This window comes from Puntigrus tetrazona, chromosome 14 (assembly GCF_018831695.1).
Source record: "Puntigrus tetrazona isolate hp1 chromosome 14, ASM1883169v1, whole genome shotgun sequence".
NCBI classification, from domain to species: Eukaryota; Metazoa; Chordata; class Actinopteri; order Cypriniformes; family Cyprinidae; genus Puntigrus; species Puntigrus tetrazona.
Window position 1 is genome coordinate 9,399,054 of NC_056712.1, and position 18,517 is coordinate 9,417,570.

Consider the following 18,517-nt stretch of genomic DNA (forward strand, 5'->3'; position numbering starts at 1 on the left):
GAAGAAATTAAATCAGTATTCGGTGTGAATAACCCTATGCTGATTTGGTTAGAAACGTTGCTTATTTTTCTCAATGTTCATAGTTTCATTGCTTAATATTTTTAAAAAATTCTAAAAGTTATTTTTAAAAGTAACTTTATAAACGTCTTCACTGTCACGTTTGATCGCTTTAATGTAATGTCTAAATAAGAGGATTAATTTCTTTTAAAAAAAGAGAGAGAGAGAGAGAGAGAGAGAGAGAGAGAGAGAGATTTAGCACAGTCCCTCAACTTTTTCTGCATTTCGCTCAATTTTAAAGTGGCAACACAAATCACAAAGCACACAAGCTTAATAGCAAATTAAACTTTTTTTAATCGCATTTTCATAATGCAAACTGTGCTAGTGTTCATGTTCAGAACCTGCTCTCCCCGGACGATCTTTAATGCACGCAATGCTGGCGATGAACCTGAGGTCTGCACGCGTACAACACGAAGGCATTAATCGTGAGCGACGGCACAAAAGTGCATCCAAAACATCACAAAAAGAGTGGTCTGTGTCAAATCCGGCACAGTAACATTTCACACCCCACGACAAAAACAGATACAGATAGTTTTAAATACCCATGATCAGATAACAGCGTATTTAAAAAACCAGTGCTTCCCTTTATATCCCCTCCTTTTGCCGCGCAGTGCTTTAAACGTCTGCATAATAATGATTAAAAGAATGATTGCCCTTTTCCCACTGCAACATAATGACTGAAATACGCATGAATTATTTAGGGAAATAGAGTTCTTTGGTCAGCATAGACACAATACATGGTATCTGTTTCATGCCGTCAAAGCCAGGAATGCTGGAGGAGGATTCAAAGGCCAGCGCCACCTTGTGGTTGACGCGTGTCATGATCTGCATGACCTCCAGCTGCTTGCCGTATTTTGACAGCATCTCGCACAGCGAGGAGATGAACCAGGAGCCGTTGGCCACGTTCCTCCAGGAGTAATAACCTGAAAACAGAGCGAAAGCACGGTAGCTATAGCACCCGCATCTGTGCATCGTCTTGTCTTGTTCTCGAGTAGGACGCAATGTTTGTTACCTGGCGCAGTGGAGTAGGCGTACAAAAAATCTGCCTCAACGGGAATCCTCTGGGTTTCTTCTTCACCTACGCTGTCGGCCTCGACGCCAGAATCCAGATCTGAGCCTCGGCAAGCCTGGAGACAAGCGCAGGACAAACACACTCGAGCAGCAGTGTGAGAGCAACTACAGCCAAAAAGGACTGCAGGATGTAGATGAAGATCCTCTGAAGTGAATGGGTGCCACCAGAATGAGCACAATGAGACGCAAGCAATACACTTGACTACAATCCTTTACATTGCTTCTGATTAATATAGTCCCTAGTTCATAATAAACTTCCTCCAGTTAAAAAGTCTATGGCTATCTATTAATGTCTTGTGGATAATTTTGATGTTTTTTCAGTGACGGCACCCATTCACTGCAGAGGATCCACTGCTGAGCAAGTGAAGAAACAAACTCATTTAGGATGGCCTGAGGCATTTTTCGGCTTTTAGCAAATTTAGATTTTAGATTTAGATATATCTATTTAAGAAATTATATTTTTAGTTTCTATTAATTGTACAATGTCTTGACAAGTTATTTTGTCAGCTACATCTAACATAAAACGTATTAAAGTTATTTGAAACATAAACAATAAAAGTTATTATTAAAATGTATTTTATTATATTAAACATTAAAAACGTAGCTGCCAAGGTGACATTTTTCATTATTGATTCATTTCAATTGAAGTAATAAATTACATACAAAAGTATTAACACTGAAACAAAAATTTAATGAATGGAAAAAAATTATATAAAAATCTAATTCAAAATATTAACAGACCGATTATAATAGTATATCATTGCTACTAAAATAATGGCATTTGAACAAGAAAATAATTTCCGTCTTCTGTATTATCCGTCAGCTCACCTGAATGAAGAAAATCTTGGGTTTCCCCACCAGCGATTTGCAGCGGTCTCCCTGAAAAGCGCGAACAGTTCCTTCAGCTCAATACAGTCATCTGTGCCGTATATCCGTCCATCTTCTCCGTGACTCAGCAACACGCACACAAACATGGCCGACTGACTGTGATCTTCCTTAGACGCTGAGGACGGAAACATTTTCAGTTCGTGACTGATCGATTCGATTACTGCCACCAGTCAGACTCGGTAAGTGCCTTGAAAAAATACCTTTGATCAGCATATCTCTCATCTGTGAGACGGTCTGATCGTTGCTAATTTTTAATTTGAAGCCCAGCTTCGAGAAGGTCTGCATCACGTTCTTTGCATCCTCATCTGTCCCGTTACGAACTCCCATTCCTGTTCAAAAACAAAAAAAAAAAAAAAAAAAACATTTACTTTTTACTACTAACTAGTTCTACTAAGTAGTGTTAGTCCCAGATCTAACCTGTTCTTCTATGGAAATTTTTGTTGTTGATGATGACACATTGCCCCAGAGCGGGGTAGTTCATGTTGTACTGAAAAACGTCTGAATGTGGTTTGGCATCCACACGATGGACTCCGGGATCCGTGGAACCTGAAGCCCTGTGAAAACAAACAGATTTACAGACACTTCTGGAAGACATTAAAAAAGTGCTTCGTTTCTTCACAGTGTGATGATTTCGGTCAGTGGTTGTTTTAACAACTGTGTCTATGTTTTAGTTTTGGGTTAACTGTTCCTTTCACATGCTTGTTGCTTGTAATAAAAGTTATGTAATTAATCAGTTTTAATCATGTTAATCAGGCGTACTCTTTGGCGGTCCCTGGTCTGGCATCCACAGAGTCCGACATGATCACTGAAGGGAAACGGAAGAAAGGGATACATATTAAATAAAGCCTCACATTTACAGAAACTTTGGTAAATGTTATAGACTGCATGTCAGAACAACAGCAATATTATTATTATAAGTTATATAACAAATTATAATGTATTTTTGCTATAATTGTTTACACTGCAAAAAATGCTTTTCTATCTAGCCTAGATATATATATACATATCCATATATTCTTAAACCAAGTAGGATTTTCTAGACAAATACAGGTGCATCTCAATAAATTTGAATTTCATGGAAAAAATCCTTTGTTTCAGTAATTCAAGTCAAATTGTGAAACTGGTGTATTAAATAAATTCAATGCACACAGACTGAAGTACTTTAAATATATGGTTCTTTTAATTTTAATTTAATTTCTTTTAATGATTTAGGCTCATATTTAACAAAAACCCACCAATTCACGATCTCAAAAAATTTGAATATGGTGACATGCCAGTCAGCTAATCAACTCAAAACACCTGCAAAGGTTTCCTGAGCTTTCAAAATGGTCTCTCAGTTTGTTTCACTAGGATACACAATCATGGGGAAGACTTCTGATCTGACAGTTGTCCAGAAGATGATCATTGACACCCTTCACAAGGAGGGTAAGCCACAAACATTCATTGCCAAAGAAGCTGTCTGTTCACTGAGTGCTGTATCCAAGCATGTTAACAGAGAGTTGAGTGGAAGGAAAAAGATGCACAACCAACTGAGAGAACTGCAGCCTTATGAGGATTGTCAAGAGAAATCGATTCAAGAATGTGAGTGAACTTCACAAGGAATGGACTGAGGCTGGGGTCAAGGCATCAAGAGTGACCAGGAATTTGGCTACAGTTGTAGTATTTCTCTGAACTGTTGCCCAGTGGTCCAGTGCTCTTTTCAGACGAGAGCTTTGTATTTCATTTGTAAACCAAGGTCCTAGAGTCTGGAGGAAGGGTGGAGAAGCTCATAGCCCAAGCTGCTTGAAGTCCAGTGTTTCCACAGTTTGTGATGATTTGGGGTGAATGTCATTCGCTGGTGCAGACGAGCTGAAGACCACTGTCAAAGGCAGTACCACAAACTGATTCTCTCCGCGACACGCTGAATTCAGGCAGTGATTAAAGCAAAAGGAGCTCCTACCAAGTATTGAGTACAAGTACAATAAATGAACATACTTTCCAGAAGGCCAGCAAGACCTGTAAGAATTATAGTATTGATTTGAGAAAAAAAACCAAATAAAAATTAAAGGAATAGCTCACCCCAAAAAGAAAATTCTGTCATCATTTACTCACCCTCGAGTAGTTCCAAACCTGTATGAATTTCTTTGTTCTGCCGAAAACAAAGGGAAATATTTTGAAAAAGGTTTGTAACCACGCTGTTTTGGGTCACCACTGACTGCCATAGTATTTTTTTCCTACTATGGAAGTCAATTCTGACCCAAAACAGCGTGTATACAAACTTTTTTCAAAATATTTTCCTTTGTTTTCGGCAGAAAACGCTTTCTGTTCAAAGTGACTTCACTTAGAACAAGCAAAATAATCAGCCAATGGGGTAAGGAAAATAAAATTTAAAATAAAAAATAAAATTAGAAAACAATCTTATTTTGTTGACCCCACTGGCAGATTATTGTGTTTGTTTCCTGTAAAAACACTTCATTTTGACGTGTTTGAATTATTAAAAAAATGTTTTACTTGTCTAAAAAAAATCCTTCTTAATGACAAAAGGAAAAAAGACCAAAAAATCTAGGCTACAAGAGCATTTTCCGCAGTGTAGTGTTATAATGAATCTTGTTTGTAGGATGACCACTGTATTTTTGTTGGGAAATCACCCAAAAATACAATATTGTTTTCAAACACACTTCCCCTAAAGTAGCTGCCCTTTAAAACAATAGGTGTAACAGGTTCATATAAAGTCCCACAGGATAACATGTTTGCTTCCTCCTCAGTCTTTAGGTCTACCTTCCGTAATGATCACAAATATGTGGATTTAAAAATAATCTACAGTCTTGATATCTAGAGGCTGCCCCTCTCACACGAATCCCGTAAAGTAGGTCAGGTCTGTCAGGTTGGGACAAGCCCATGACAGCACATTATGAAAGTCCTATGAAGAGTTAGGGTAACATTATAGCCTGAATTTTAGTCTAAGACTACAGCCACCTAAATTTGAAAAAAAAACAAATATTTTTTTTTGCCAGAGTTGCATTGTCATCTAAATCAATTTGTCATTAAAACACTAAAACACATAACTCGTTTTTTAAAAGCACATTTCTTCCTGACGCTAAAAAGGCAAAAAAAAAAAAAAAAAAAAAAAAAAAAAAAAAAGGTGATCGGTAAAGTGAATGAGGTGAATAACTTACAGTAGCGTTGTCAGGCGTTTTCCTTCTGAAAGAGAAATGACATACAAGTAGTTTAACGCAGATGATCCGGAAAGGTCTTGAATCACTCGTACTTCAAACCCAAAGTTAGTTTCTCTTTCATAAGTTATGATACGTACTACGAACAATTTTCTATTGTAAATATTAATGAAGCGATGTGGTTTTTTTTGTATGTCCTTCCAATAGCGAAAGGATACTCATAAATATTAATTGAGCACAGGTTACGTCTTTACATTCTAGTTTCTGAAAATTAAAAAAACAGTTCCGCGAGACCGTGGCTCCGCCCACGTTACGTGAAAACCTGAAGTTTGGTTCTGCGCGTGCGCAGTAAGCATGTCAGTGATTGGTGATAATGGTAATCGTGTATGTGAACAATGTATGTGAACAACTTGCTAACAGCCGGTCGTCTATGACGTTTGGACCTTTTTAATAAGTTTTAATAATAAAAGTTCATTATTATAAAAGCCATCTATACGGAAAAATACTGAGCATGTTGACTCACATTTTCAGTGTCATGTGAACCTTCAGAAATCTAATTTGCTAAGTTGGTGTACTAGAATTAAAGCTAACCGATGAGGGAATGAATGTTGTTGTTGTTGTCTTGTGTTTTATCTTTCATTTCTTGTCTTCGGTATTTCAACTAAAATTCACAATGCAATGCTCAAATGATGCCAAGCAGTCTAAATGTGCACGTGTATACTTAAAAGTATACTTTTATATACTAGAAAGTGGGCTAATTCAGTCCCTAAGAGTATTGAAATTGTACACTTATGAGTATAACTAAGACTGCTAGGCTGAGGAGTCTCTTTAGACCTCTCTCCATACCTGCTATACCTGATCAGCAAACTAGTCTCTCAGCTCAGCCAACATACCTCACAGCCTTATGAGGATTGCCAACCAAATTCGATTCAAAGGCTGCCGTCAAAGCATCAAGAGCCAGCAGAAATTTGGCTACAGTTGTCATATTCCTCTTGAATATGACAACAAGAAGAACTGAACTGTTGCCCAGTGGTCCAGTCCTCTTTTCCAGACGAGAGCTTTGTATTTCATTTGGAAACCAAGGTCCTAGAGTCTGGAGGAAGGGTGGAGAAGCTCATAGCCCGAGTTGCTTGAAGTCCAGTGTTAAGCTTCCACAGTCTGTGATGATTTGGGGTGAATGTCATCCGCTGGTGTCGGTCCATTGAGTTTTTTGAAAACCAACATCACTGCACCTGTTTACCAAGAAAGCACTTCATGTTTCCCTCTGCTGACCAGCTTTTTGAAGATGCTGATTTAATTTTCCAGCAGGATTTGACCCCTGCCCACACTACCAAAAGCACCCAAAGTTGGTTAAATGACCATGGTGTTGGTGTGCTTGACTGACCAGAAAACTCCCCAGATCTGAACCCCATAGAGAATCTATCAGGTATTGTCAAGAGGAAAATATGAAACAAGACACCAAAAAAGGCAGACAAGCTGAAGGACAAAGAAACCAGGGCTTTTATACCACCCCAGCAGTGAACCTGATCCCCTCCACGCCACACTCAGTTCAGGAAGTAAATAAAGCATACAGAGCTCCTACCAAGTATTGAGTACAAGTACAATAAATGAACATACTTTCCAGAAGGCCAGCGATTCACTAAAATGTTTTTTATGAAGTATTCTAATTTGACATGGTGAATTGGTGGGTTTGAAAATCATCACAAATAAAACAATCTTCATTAAATTTATTTAATACACAAGTTTTTACAATTTGAATTACTGAAGTAAATGATCTTTTCCATGACATTCTGACATGATGATATTCATGATTTATAAAAAACAAACAGTGTTTTATCTGCAGTCTACATGGCTACGTAGTATTGTTTCTTACTTGATTTAAAAATACAAAATATTTAGGGAAGTATGGTTCTGTGGTTAGCATAGACACAATACACCGTATCTGTTCATGCCATCAAGTTACCTTTTGGTCCTTTAGAGCAACTTGTTACACCTGTTGTTTCAAAGAGCAGAGCTTTGGGGAAAATATAACCATGCTGTACTTCTGGGTAAATGCGTAACACAAATTCCTGAAACCATTGTTTACTTCATCCATAATAGTGCTTTCTCCAAAGAAAAGTAATTTTATCTGAGAGAATTATGCACAGATCATGCAACATTAACAGTCCAATTTTAAACAAAGGTGTGGGGGGATGGACACGGGATGGACTTCTATAGGTTGTGGATTCATTATAGACTCATATTTTGGCTAGATGCAAAGATAATAATAATACTAATAATCCAATGATGGATTGTTCTTTTTGCTTCAGAAGATGTTAGTTGTTGGACTTGAGTCATATTACATGTCATACATTACATGTTACACGTGGATAATTGTGATGCTTTATCAGTTATTTGTTATAGTTGTTTGTTGCTAAGTAAATAAAATGAATTGTTCTTATGCTGTGTGAGATAAGACAGCAACAAGTAGGGTTGATTTCTCTGAACACACTTTTAAAACACTAGGCGTCATGCACTTAATGTGTTTTTTCACGGAGGAAACACTGAGCATACACTAAACAGCTGAGGATCACTCATTGCCAGATTTAAGTTTTTCCACTCACAACAAACTCTTACAGGAACTTGCCTTGACTTACCTAACCCAACCTAAGCTAACCTAACCTAACCTAACCCAACCCAACCCAACCCAACCTAACCTAACCTAACCTAACCTAACCTAACCTAACCCAACCTAACCTTCTGAAGAGACTGTAACTCATGGAGTGCTAGTCTGGGACAATGTCTCATGATCAACAACCAGAATTTCCATAAAAATACAGGTTAGAGCTAACACTGACAAGTCAAACAAGTTAACTTAGATGTTTGTTCTTGTCGGATTGATCCTCTTTTTCCGAACAGGAATGGGAGTTCAGAGACAACCCAAGAGTTTCTTCATTCAGTTGAGCCGACTCATAACATAGAAGAGTAAAATTATTTTGCTGCTCAAATTGCCATAATAGTTAATCTCTATTAATATTTTGAATTAGATTTTTACCTTTTTTGCATTACTTTTAGTTAAACTTTTAATCATTTTGATGTGTTGTTTTGTTGTTGTTATTATTATTAGTAGCATTTTATATATGTCTATAAAGATTTCTTTTAGATCAGTAAAAAAGCAAAGGTAAAGATGCATCTAAGGTTTCAAAGCTTTATTTTTTTGAGATTTATTTTTTTTTTATATTTATTTTCATACGTCCACATTTTTGTTTTTTCCTATGAGGATCTACACTATTTTAGACATTGTAGACCGAAAGACTTTCTTGGCTTTTGCATATCATAAGATTAGGCTGCTTATGTGTGGCATTGACTTTCTTTTGTTATTATTCAAAATATTTTTTATTATTATTTTAAAAAAAGTCTAGGCCTATGTTTTTTGTTTTTAAATGTCCCAATTAAGGAACAGCATGTGGAAACTTCAGATAAATGTTCAAGTTAGCTATATTTTGATTGCATTTGTAAAAATGTAGTTGTGGTTTAAAATAACGCACATAATAGGCCTGTTATAATATCAATAAATCAATTTATTACTGAATCAAACTGTGTTGAAAACATACCATAGACTCGTTTGAGGCATCGGTAATATCACTGTGTATGTGACTCGATATTTTATTGTGACAAAACCCCAAATGTTTAAATAATAATAATGATTATAATAATAGCAGAGCAGAGTTTATGGCATGTTTTCGGCATGCTATGTTTGCCAACAATTCTTTTGAACCAACTAACCTCTTTTTTTTTATAAATAAATGCAGCCTCTTTGAAAGAGACTCCAGAAAAGTGGAGAAAAGAAAAGTGCAAAGTCATCATTAGAAATGAAAAAGGACTGTCGGAGCTGAAGCGAAAACAAACCCATTCTACCAAAAGAGTTTACTGACAAAGAGTCAGACAAAAGTAATAATATTTTTAAGCGTCGTCAAACACTTATAAAAGTATGTAAGGTAGAAGTAACTGTGCACAGTGACAGTATTGCACTCATTTTCTCCTTTGAAAAGCATACCTTGCGAGTTAGGAATTTCCTTTAGTAAACTGCACTAAGGACACAAAGAGAAAACCATATTTCATGATATTCATATATTAAGCTGTCATCTTTAATGGTGGCCATTCCCACCACGAACTAAACAATACACTGTAAAAAAAAGACTGGAGGAAAGGTGAAAAGTGTCGCGAGGCTCATAATAGGCAAACATAGTATCATGCATCAGTAACTTTAATTTCACAAAATGCACTGCGCTGTGGAAGAGCCCAAGTAAATGCACATAATATCACGATGTCGTTAAAGTCTAACCATAGATATATGCAGAGTGCGATTTGTGAAAACAAGCAGAAGGGGTGGGGGAGGCTTTTTTCTCTCCAGGGTAAGGTTAATTGTAGCCTAACCTACTACACAGATAATAAATTCGTCTTTTAGACGAGTAAGTTAAGCGCCATGTCATGAAATGTTTTTAATAATACGGAAAATGTATCAACAGAGTGTTTCTGAAACTCAAGAGTCAGGTAAACCACTGCATCCCAAAATGATTCGAAGCGCTCCAATCGAATCATTTGATTCAGGATCATATCGTGTTTGCGAATAATTAAAATATAAAAACTCAGCAGAGCCAGGGACGCACACAGACCCTTACAAATCGCACCCTGGGTTTATGTGTCTATGGTTAACTCCCACATTCCAGACTATCAGGCAGCGTTCACAGATGGGCGTGGCTTCGCTGTTTTTCAGCGTCTTTATGTGAATTTAAAGGATCGTGGTTCAGGCGAAGACTTCTGACTACTGCGCCCACAACCGCGAACATGATTTTATTGGTATTTATTGTGGTTTTATTGGTTGCTTATTTTATTAGTCATAGGATATTTGTTCATAGGAAGGCCTTCACCGGCGCTGCCAAACTAGATGGGAAAACAGTCATTGTAACGGGTAAGTTAGCTTGATTATTTCAACGTTTTCAATGTAATTAAAAAGTGTGACTTACAGACCCAGGGAAGTCACTCTTGCAATCTCTATTCTATTATAGTTTTTATATATATATATATATATATATATATATATATATATATATATATATATATATATATATATATATATATATGAAGCAACTAACACTCTCTGCTCTATTATTTTCTTTTTACTTATTACACAATTAACAAAAAAAGTGTTTATAGCTTGCTCTGTTCTTTTTATATTCTATTTTCTTTTTATTCATATATAACTTAAAACTTTCTTGCTACACGTACTTCCTCAAGTTAACTGAGACTTGTTATAGGCATTGCATATCATTGCTCTTTTGTTGTATCATTTCTTCTGTTTGTAGGTTGCTTTGGATGAAAGCATCTGCTAAATGTCTAAATGTAAATGAATGAACTCCTAAAATGCCACGCGCATAATTATGATGACTATACATTTTTCTGGTTTTTGAATATTAATATGAACAATAGGGGTTTTGGAGTCGAATTGTAAAGAATTACCTCCAAGTAAAGTTCAGCGAGTGCAAATGCTTAACCTGAAGCTGTGAAGAAGTCGTATTGCGTCTGTTGTGTGTGACAGGAGGTAACACTGGCATTGGGAAGGCGACTGCTGCAGAGCTGGCCGTGAGAGGAGCCCGAGTGATTCTGGCCTGCCGCAGCAAACAGAGAGGAGAGACGGCAGCACAAGAAATCAGGACGGTGAGGGACAGCTCTGCTCTCATCTGAACAATAGAAGGGGCTAGTTGTCACAGTGAATATTTCTAGAGGACCGCGTGTTAGAAAAATCACTTTATCCCAATTGTTAAGCTACAAACTTCATGCTTTGTCTATTGTACAAACACTGTACCTGATGTTTTCCTGATAGGGAACCGGGAATGATGCTGTGGTCTTCATGCAGCTGGATCTTGCAAGTCAGAAATCCATCCGATCTTTTGCTGAAACCTTCCTCAAGGCTGAGTCCAGACTGGATCTGCTCATCAATAACGCTGGTAAAACTGAAAAAGCAAACCTAACCAGCTCCTAACCTAAACTTAACTTCAGTGTATGTACACTGCCTGACAAAAGCTTTAAGTAATTGAGATTTCTAAACATCGCTTATGCTAAACCAAGGCATTTATTTAATAAAAGAATTGATAAAAACAGTAATATTGTGAAATATTTTTACATTTAAAACCAAATTTTGGTAGTGTAAACTGTGGTTTGTGCCTGATACCTGTCTGTTGTGTTGTTAAGCACTGGCCGCTCCAGGACGCACCGAAGATGGCCTCGGGATGATCCTCGGCGTCAATCACATCGGTCCTTTCCTGTTGACCAATCTTCTGCTGGAGCGTCTCAAGGAGTGTGCACCAAGCAGGGTGGTCAACGTGTCGTCTTGTGGTCATGATCTGGGCACTATTGACTTTGACTGCATCAACACACACAAGAAGCTCGCTCTGGGATCATCTGACGTCGATTTATTCAGGTCCTACACCCACAGCAAGCTCTGTAATGTGCTCTTCACCCATGAACTGGCCAAGAGACTGGAGGGAACCAACGTCACATGCTACAGTCTCCATCCAGGTTAGTGATCAATGAGCGTTTGCAGTATGTGTGTATTATTTGCCAAAAACTATTATTAATGTGAAATAAACTTGTAACGGTTAAAAGTGGTCAAGACAATAAGCCTTGGTCCTTTGGAATATATAAAAGGTCTTTGTACCATTAAAACAAGTTTCATAGCATAAAACATCCTTGTCATTATAAACAAAGCATTTATATAATCAAGTTCCAGAAATGGCTTGTTTGGATCTGAGGTGCAGGATGATGTCAACAAACCTTTGCATAAACACTGTTTTCAGCGCTAGACATTGAGAAATAGTCATCTTCTCACAGTAGGCCCCGCTCATTGATGTTCACTCGCTTTACTCGCTGACACTTGATCATGTTGAATGTGTGTGTCGTGTCAAAACTAAATAGAAATCGCAATTACAGTCGCAAGATTGTGTAGACTGGGTACAGCATAGATATGCACGTTGACTTTCTGATACAGTCCGTGTGTTTGAGTCTGTCTTCAGGACAAATGGAGTGAAGGAACGTTTGTTCGTTTTGGGAGTCGTTGAGCAAGTGAGGTAAAAAAATAAACGCACATTAACAGCCTGACTTCCGGAAATGTTGGGATGTTTTTATTAACTATTTTATTCACCATAGAACATAGCTAACATAACAAATACTTAAACTGAAAAATATATAATTTCATGCACAAAATGAGCCTGTTAGTTGAGGTGTAGCATCTCTTCTTCTTGTCATAACAGTTTGAAGACGTCTTAGCATCAAGGTTATTGGTTTTGGTGATATAGGTTTCCAGCTGCTGAAGAGTTTTGGTCGTCTTTGGCGTATTTTCTTCATTTAATGATGTGCCAAATGTTCTCTAAAGGTGAAAGATCCGGACTGCAGGCAGCCAATTCAGCACCAGACTCTTCTATCACAATGCCATGCTGTGATAGCTGAAGTATGTAGTTTTGCATTGTCCTGCAAATACACAAGGCCTTCCCTGAAATAGAGATTGTCTGGAGGGGAGAATGTGTTGCTCTAAAACCTTTATACACCTTTCAGTGCCTTCCAAAACATGCATTTGAACTGAACACTGATAAGCACTGGAAGATTTCCCTCTTCTTTAGCCCCGGAGGACACAGCATCCGTGATTTCCAACAAGAATTTCATATTTGTCGTCTGACTATAACAATTTTCAAAACATCAAAACAGTCAATTTTAAATGAGCCTCGTCCCACAATGATATGTATTATATGCACGCCAACAAATTTCCTGTCATATGCAAGCGAAAACCGCATATTATATAAAAATCAACTTAATTCCCTTAATTTATATTCATTTCTTAATGAAGCAAGGCTGTATATTTTCAGATTGCTCAAGTGAAAGGATCTTGATTTAAGGATGTGTAGATAGGTAAAACAGTGTATATGACATTTACTGCCATGAAGTCCTGGAATCCAAAAAACAAATAGCATCCGTTTCTCACCCTCTTGTGGTTTGTTTTCTGTGTTTGATCTGTTTCAGGGTCGATAAGATCAGAACTCGGCCGGGACATCAATGAATGGCACACACGCATTATTAAAGCCATCGTAAGCAAGTTCTGGGCGACCGACCCGGTGTCCGGGGCTCAGACGACGCTGTACTGCGCACTACAAGAGAACATCGAGCACCTGAGCGGACGATACTTCTCTGACAGCCAGCTGGTGCAAGTCAAGCCCGAGGCCAGAGATGATGGAATCGCCAAAAAACTGTGGGACGTTAGTGAGAAGTTATGTGCCATGACTTAAACACGCATGCATGCATGCATGTGCGCGCACACACACACACACACACACACACACACACACACACACACACACACACACACACACACACACACACACACACACACACACACACACACACACACACACACACACACAGCGAGAAAAAAATATTGCCATTGATATATTAATGTGTCCTTCAGGTTCAGTTCAAAGCTCATAAAAGTCATATTTACAAGCAGAAAACTAGATGAAACAGCCAGTGAAACACCACTGAGATCATTTCTGGTCTAAAGCACCGTGTCTATATGATCCTCTTATCAGACAAGCTCAGGTGGGGCATTAGAGGACAAATGGTGTAAATGACTAAGCATCATTTCAAACCATGAATAACAACAGAAGAAAATATTCTTATGTATATGTAATAGTAAAAAAAAAAAACCTGATGTTAAATGTATTTTTAGAGGACTTTAACCAGCAGTGTTGAAGATGATACAATAGCTCAGGTTTACGTATATATAAACAATTCAATTAACATAAATTCGTAAAACTAATAAACATTGTGACAAAGTGTACATTACATTAAAAAAAGTTTATTTGTTGCGCTGCACAGTATGTGTTGGTTAATCATTTTCTGTGACATCTAAGACCTGCTGTAGATGGTCATTGACGGTCTTTAGCTGGTGCTCGGTTCCCATGATGCACCTGGCTTCCATTAACATGGCAGGCATACAGGATGGGCCATACTGTAAGACAGAAAGGACATGAGCAATGGACCAAAGACCAAGAACCCCACAAATCCCATAACACAGATGATTGCAGTCATTTTATGTACAGAGCTCAACAGAAATGAAGGCTGAACAACAGGTCAACTAACTGCAGACTTCCTCACCGTTTCCACCTCATCTGGGTGAGCGGTGCGGTGCTTCAGGTACTTTGTGTTAAGCTCCTGGAGGTTGGTGAGTAAAGAGGAGCCTTCTTTCAGAGCTTTGAGTCTCTGTTCCATCTCATCATGATCTTTCTGGAGCTTTCTCAGCTTTGCCTTTCCCCTGAGACATTTATATTGAGAAATCCATTACTATGAACTGAACAAGCACCATTTTTTTGATATAATAGTGTACAAGAGCAAGGGGAAAAAAAATCTAGTTTTCCTTGAAATGGTCGCTTTAGAATAACAGACCTCAAAATTAACATCAAGAACTGTATGTTTATTTGTTACTGCTTACTTAATGAGCTCATTATTGGCTTCCACAAGTCTGGTTCTCTTCTTATTAATAGTGCTATTGATCTGAAAGAGAGAACAATACAGTTAATGTCTGCAAAGGCACTCTGCAATTCAACTATTTTGAAAAATAATACCAATAATACCATGATCCTTCAGAAATTTCACAATATTGCTGTTTTTACTGCGTTTTAATCGAATAAAAGCTGTCTTGGTGAGCAACACTCCTTTTTGTAAACATAAAAAATTAATGATTTCAACCTTTTGATAAATAGTTGGTAGCTGTATAGTGCCCAGATGAGTAAATCACCTTGTTATTTTCTCTTTTCATATTCTTGAGTTCCTTTGTTGCTGTGATCTATGAATAAATGACACATTTTTATAATTATGACAAAAGCAACATGTCCATTCGTTTTATGTTGAAAGATAAAAAAAAAAGAAAAACCGTCTCACTATCTCTGAGAGCTGCTCCTCAAAAGAGCGACTGACAGCATCGATGGAGCGTTTGACTGCTTCAGAGTTTATGGTCTGCCTGTAGAAACCAGACTCAAACATTTAAGCACTTCTCTTAATTATGGATTGATTATTGTAATTCACACTTACTTATACTGAGTGACAAACTCCCGGAAACTATCGAGGACCACATCAAGATCAGTGGGACCTCTCAAATCCCTGGGCTTTTTAGAGGGGCCAGGTCTTTCTGCAGAAAGACAAATTACATTTATGCATTTGGTAAATGTTTTAATTCAAAACGGTTTATATTTCATTCAAGGTAAACATTTGACCAGGTCATGAATTCCAAATACATTTTTAAATTAAACGTTTTGCAATATTGTGTGCTTTTGACATGAAAAATAAAACTCTGAAAAATACTTCCAGAACCAAGGAAAGCTTTATTGCACATTATTAAAGCATTTCATGCATTTAAATGAAAAACACTGAAAAAACAACTAACAAAACAACTTCTTTAGTACCTGATGAAGATGAAGATTTCCTTTTTTGTTTTTGGCCACTTTGCCGTTGACTGGATGATCTCCTCTTTGACTTCTCCATGCTTGGATGCTATAAAGGTCAAAGTGAATTAAATGGCAAAATTTCACGTATTATACATGTAGACACTGATGAATGAAGATAGAAGGCATACAAAACTTTCATCCTCGTCTGTCAGTTCCTCTGAGGACGGCAGTGACCCCTGCTGTCTCTGAGCTGCTCCTAGGGTCGAGGATGTTTCTCTTGCTGACCTCTGACCTTTCACTGCCTTCTGGAAAAATTGTGGGAAAAAAAGGCATTCATTCAAAAATGCATATTTCTCCTATCTACCATAAATAAACAGCATTTTAAGAAGTCTAGACAGCTAAAACCATTTTAACAAACGTCAGGGAAAAATGCAGATGATGTTGAAAATCTTAAGACATTAAATGCATTGATCCTCATGCTATCCAAGGCATAACAAGTATGGAGAAATTGAGCATTAATCACTTGCATACCAGTGGATCATCTGCAGTGAATGGGTGCCGACAAAAAGAGTCCAAACAGCACATAAAAACATCACAATAATCCACAAGTAGCCCACACCACGCCAGTCCATCAAATAATAAATATCAAATAATGTGAAAAGAAACAGTGTTTGCAAGAAACATATCCATCTTGAAAAGTTGCTTCTGTTAAAATATGAATCTTTTATCTATAATACTGCTTTCTCCAGTGAAAAAAAAAACTGGTGGTATCAGGACAGAAATATTCACTGGATCACAAGACACACATTGATAGTTTATATGCAAAAACAGTTCTAAACAAATATACTTGAGGATTATGTGTAGATGGACGTCCATGACTGGAGAAAGCAATACCATTATGGACTTGTATTTTAGTAGGGAGCCATGGTTATAAACTTCAAGTAAAAAAAAAAATTACGCACATCATTTCACTTGACAAGCCTTTGCTTGATGGACTGCAGTGGTGTGGATTAGATGTGGACCATTATGGTGTTTTCATCAGCTGTTTGGACTCTCATTCTGACGGCACCCATTCACTTCAGAGGTTCAATTGACGAACAAGTGATGTAATGCTACATTTCTCCAAAAATGTTCTGATCGGAAACATCAGAAACCCATCTACATCTCGGAAGGCCTGAAGGTGAGTGCATTTACATTTTGGGTGAACTATGCCTGTAAGCTCTCACCTTGGCTGTGTAACCTGTGGGGACTGATGTTCTTTTCTTGCCGGCATCCTCCCTGCCTTCTGATATGGCCGGCAAAGGTCTGCCTTTAACTTTTCTTTAACGACAAAGAGAGCCTTTACATTATTACACTGATGCATAACCACAGCCTGAAACCCAACGGTCTTCCACACTCTACCTCACTACTGATTTTGCTCCTTTATTTGTGGGCTGAGGTGGTTCCTGGTTCTCTTTGGATGAAGTCTTCTTATTCAATGCTTCAGAAACAGCTTTGCCTATTTTCTTAGCCTGAGTAACTGATGTCTTGTCAGTGTCCATTACACCAAGAACAGGCTTTCCAGCTCGTGTTCGACCCAGCTTCTCGGGAGCAGACTTTTGGTTCTGTTCTGGTCCGGGACTGAGATCTTCTTCCATAGCTGTGCTGTGAAGGGGGTTCCCTGCAAAAGACCGCAAAAACAGAAGCGACTTTAGGTACACACACACACACGAATTACTGTTAGACTTTGTTTAATAAAAAACGTTTACTTGCATTTTATGCCATCCATATAACAACTTTTACATTTAGCTTTTCTCCACAAACTACAGTAGACTTATTACAGGACTGTCATACCATGAGGAGAATACTGATCTCCTTGAAAGAAACTGGCTTTCTCTATAGATGAAATGTCCAGGGGCTGTGGAGACTCCACTGCATCATTACTGCTCTGTTTTGCACTCTTAAGAAAAGACAGATATTAACGACAAATTCTGCCATTTGTGTTCAAACATTTAAGTGCATATTATTGCATGTGCAGTATATTATTCACATATAACATATATAGTAGACACTTTATGTTTATCATGTTTTAAATTGCACATCTAATGTAAAGCTTAACATTACTTAATATTCTAAACAACAATATTTTTTCCATAATAAAAATATTGGGGGTATCATAATGACATGTTTTAAGAATTATATCAAGAATTATATCATACATATACACACACACACACACACACACACACACACACACACACACACACACACATACATACATACATATATATAGAGAGAGGTCAGTAACAGAAAATCTATTCTAAAACATTAATGTTGTGATGACGCTTCAGGAACAGCTTATGAAAAATCATTATATTATTAGAAAAAAAATCTTTATAAATTATCCTTATGAATTAGAAATAGTGGTGACATTAAAACTGTATGTTTCGATAATCTAAATAAATAAATAAATACCAAAAAAATGCACGTATAATATTGCATGCCACATGAATGCTAGCAATATTAAGCCGTTAACATTATATTTTATCTCGTAAATATTAGTAACAGAACTATTAGTTACCTTAATATAAATGTTAGTGGCATTAATATTATGCTTTAGGACATACCTGTTTAAATATAACGCAATTAGGATTATAAACCCTCAGGATGAGACATTAAACAGCTGACTAACACTAAACACTCACCTGCAGCTCGCGCTGAACAGCTTTCAGAGTTTTCGTCATCCTACTCATCTTATATTCATTTAATTATATGCGTGTATATATACATATATATATTGACAGATAAAATACTCACTAACGATACGCATAAACAAAAACAAACCTATGCGCAAAGTAAAAATGGTAATATTTTTACCGCGAATGTTTGAACGTTAAACTG

The 18,517-nt window shown here is 37.3% G+C and overlaps 3 protein-coding genes across 5 annotated transcripts; 1 reads left to right on the plus strand and 2 right to left on the minus strand.

Moving 5' to 3' along the window:
* Positions 1-327: 327 nt before the first annotated feature.
* casp3b (caspase 3, apoptosis-related cysteine peptidase b) lies at positions 328-5,447 on the minus strand. Its single transcript, XM_043257925.1, is given in 8 exon segments — positions 328-980; positions 1,070-1,184; positions 1,957-2,015; positions 2,018-2,131; positions 2,217-2,345; positions 2,434-2,570; positions 2,776-2,821; positions 5,172-5,447. Coding segments are annotated over 7 exon segments (825 nt in total). The 5' UTR covers positions 2,817-2,821; positions 5,172-5,447; the 3' UTR covers positions 328-750.
* A 4,449-nt stretch (positions 5,448-9,896) lies between these two features.
* On the plus strand, positions 9,897-14,069 carry dhrs13l1 (dehydrogenase/reductase (SDR family) member 13 like 1). Of its 2 annotated transcripts, XM_043257964.1 has the most exons (6): positions 9,897-10,119; positions 10,747-10,865; positions 11,032-11,155; positions 11,400-11,726; positions 13,221-13,510; positions 13,591-14,069. In XM_043257964.1, exons 1-5 carry the CDS (start codon positions 9,996-9,998, stop codon positions 13,481-13,483), a joined length of 957 nt encoding a protein of 318 aa, XP_043113899.1. In that variant the 5' UTR covers positions 9,897-9,995; the 3' UTR covers positions 13,484-13,510; positions 13,591-14,069. The 2 variants fall into 2 exon arrangements, with proteins under 2 accessions (XP_043113899.1, XP_043113898.1); XM_043257963.1 differs by having other exon boundaries at positions 9,898-10,119; positions 13,221-14,069.
* Positions 14,064-18,486, minus strand: cenpu (centromere protein U). 2 transcript variants are annotated; one of them, XM_043257961.1, is made up of 12 exons: positions 18,322-18,486; positions 17,471-17,576; positions 17,039-17,297; positions 16,864-16,957; positions 15,826-15,939; positions 15,656-15,743; positions 15,285-15,381; positions 15,135-15,213; positions 14,992-15,039; positions 14,686-14,747; positions 14,352-14,508; positions 14,064-14,205 (listed from the first exon to the last, which is right to left on the minus strand). In XM_043257961.1, exons 1-12 carry the CDS (start codon positions 18,367-18,369, stop codon positions 14,083-14,085), a joined length of 1,275 nt encoding a protein of 424 aa, XP_043113896.1. In that variant the 5' UTR covers positions 18,370-18,486; the 3' UTR covers positions 14,064-14,082. The 2 variants fall into 2 exon arrangements, with proteins under 2 accessions (XP_043113896.1, XP_043113895.1); XM_043257960.1 differs by having other exon boundaries at positions 15,826-15,942.
* Between the last annotated feature and the right edge of the window lie 31 nt (positions 18,487-18,517).

Excerpts from the sequence above, each read along its gene's own strand:
- dhrs13l1 (XM_043257964.1), top strand. The coding sequence starts at position 9,996 with ATGATTTTATTGGTATTTATTGTGGTTTTATTGGTTGCTTATTTTATT. Across the intron at positions 10,866-11,031 it reads CAGCACAAGAAATCAGGACG|GGAACCGGGAATGATGCTGT; the intron begins GTGAGGGACAGC and ends TTTTCCTGATAG. Across the intron at positions 11,727-13,220 it reads ATGCTACAGTCTCCATCCAG|GGTCGATAAGATCAGAACTC; the intron begins GTTAGTGATCAA and ends GATCTGTTTCAG.
- cenpu (XM_043257960.1), bottom strand. The coding sequence starts at position 18,369 with ATGAGTAGGATGACGAAAACTCTGAAAGCTGTTCAGCGCGAGCTGCAG. Across the intron at positions 16,958-17,038 it reads GGAGCAAAATCAGTAGTGAG|AAAAGTTAAAGGCAGACCTT; the intron begins GTAGAGTGTGGA and ends TTGTCGTTAAAG. Across the intron at positions 14,206-14,351 it reads ACCCAGATGAGGTGGAAACG|TATGGCCCATCCTGTATGCC; the intron begins GTGAGGAAGTCT and ends TCTGTCTTACAG.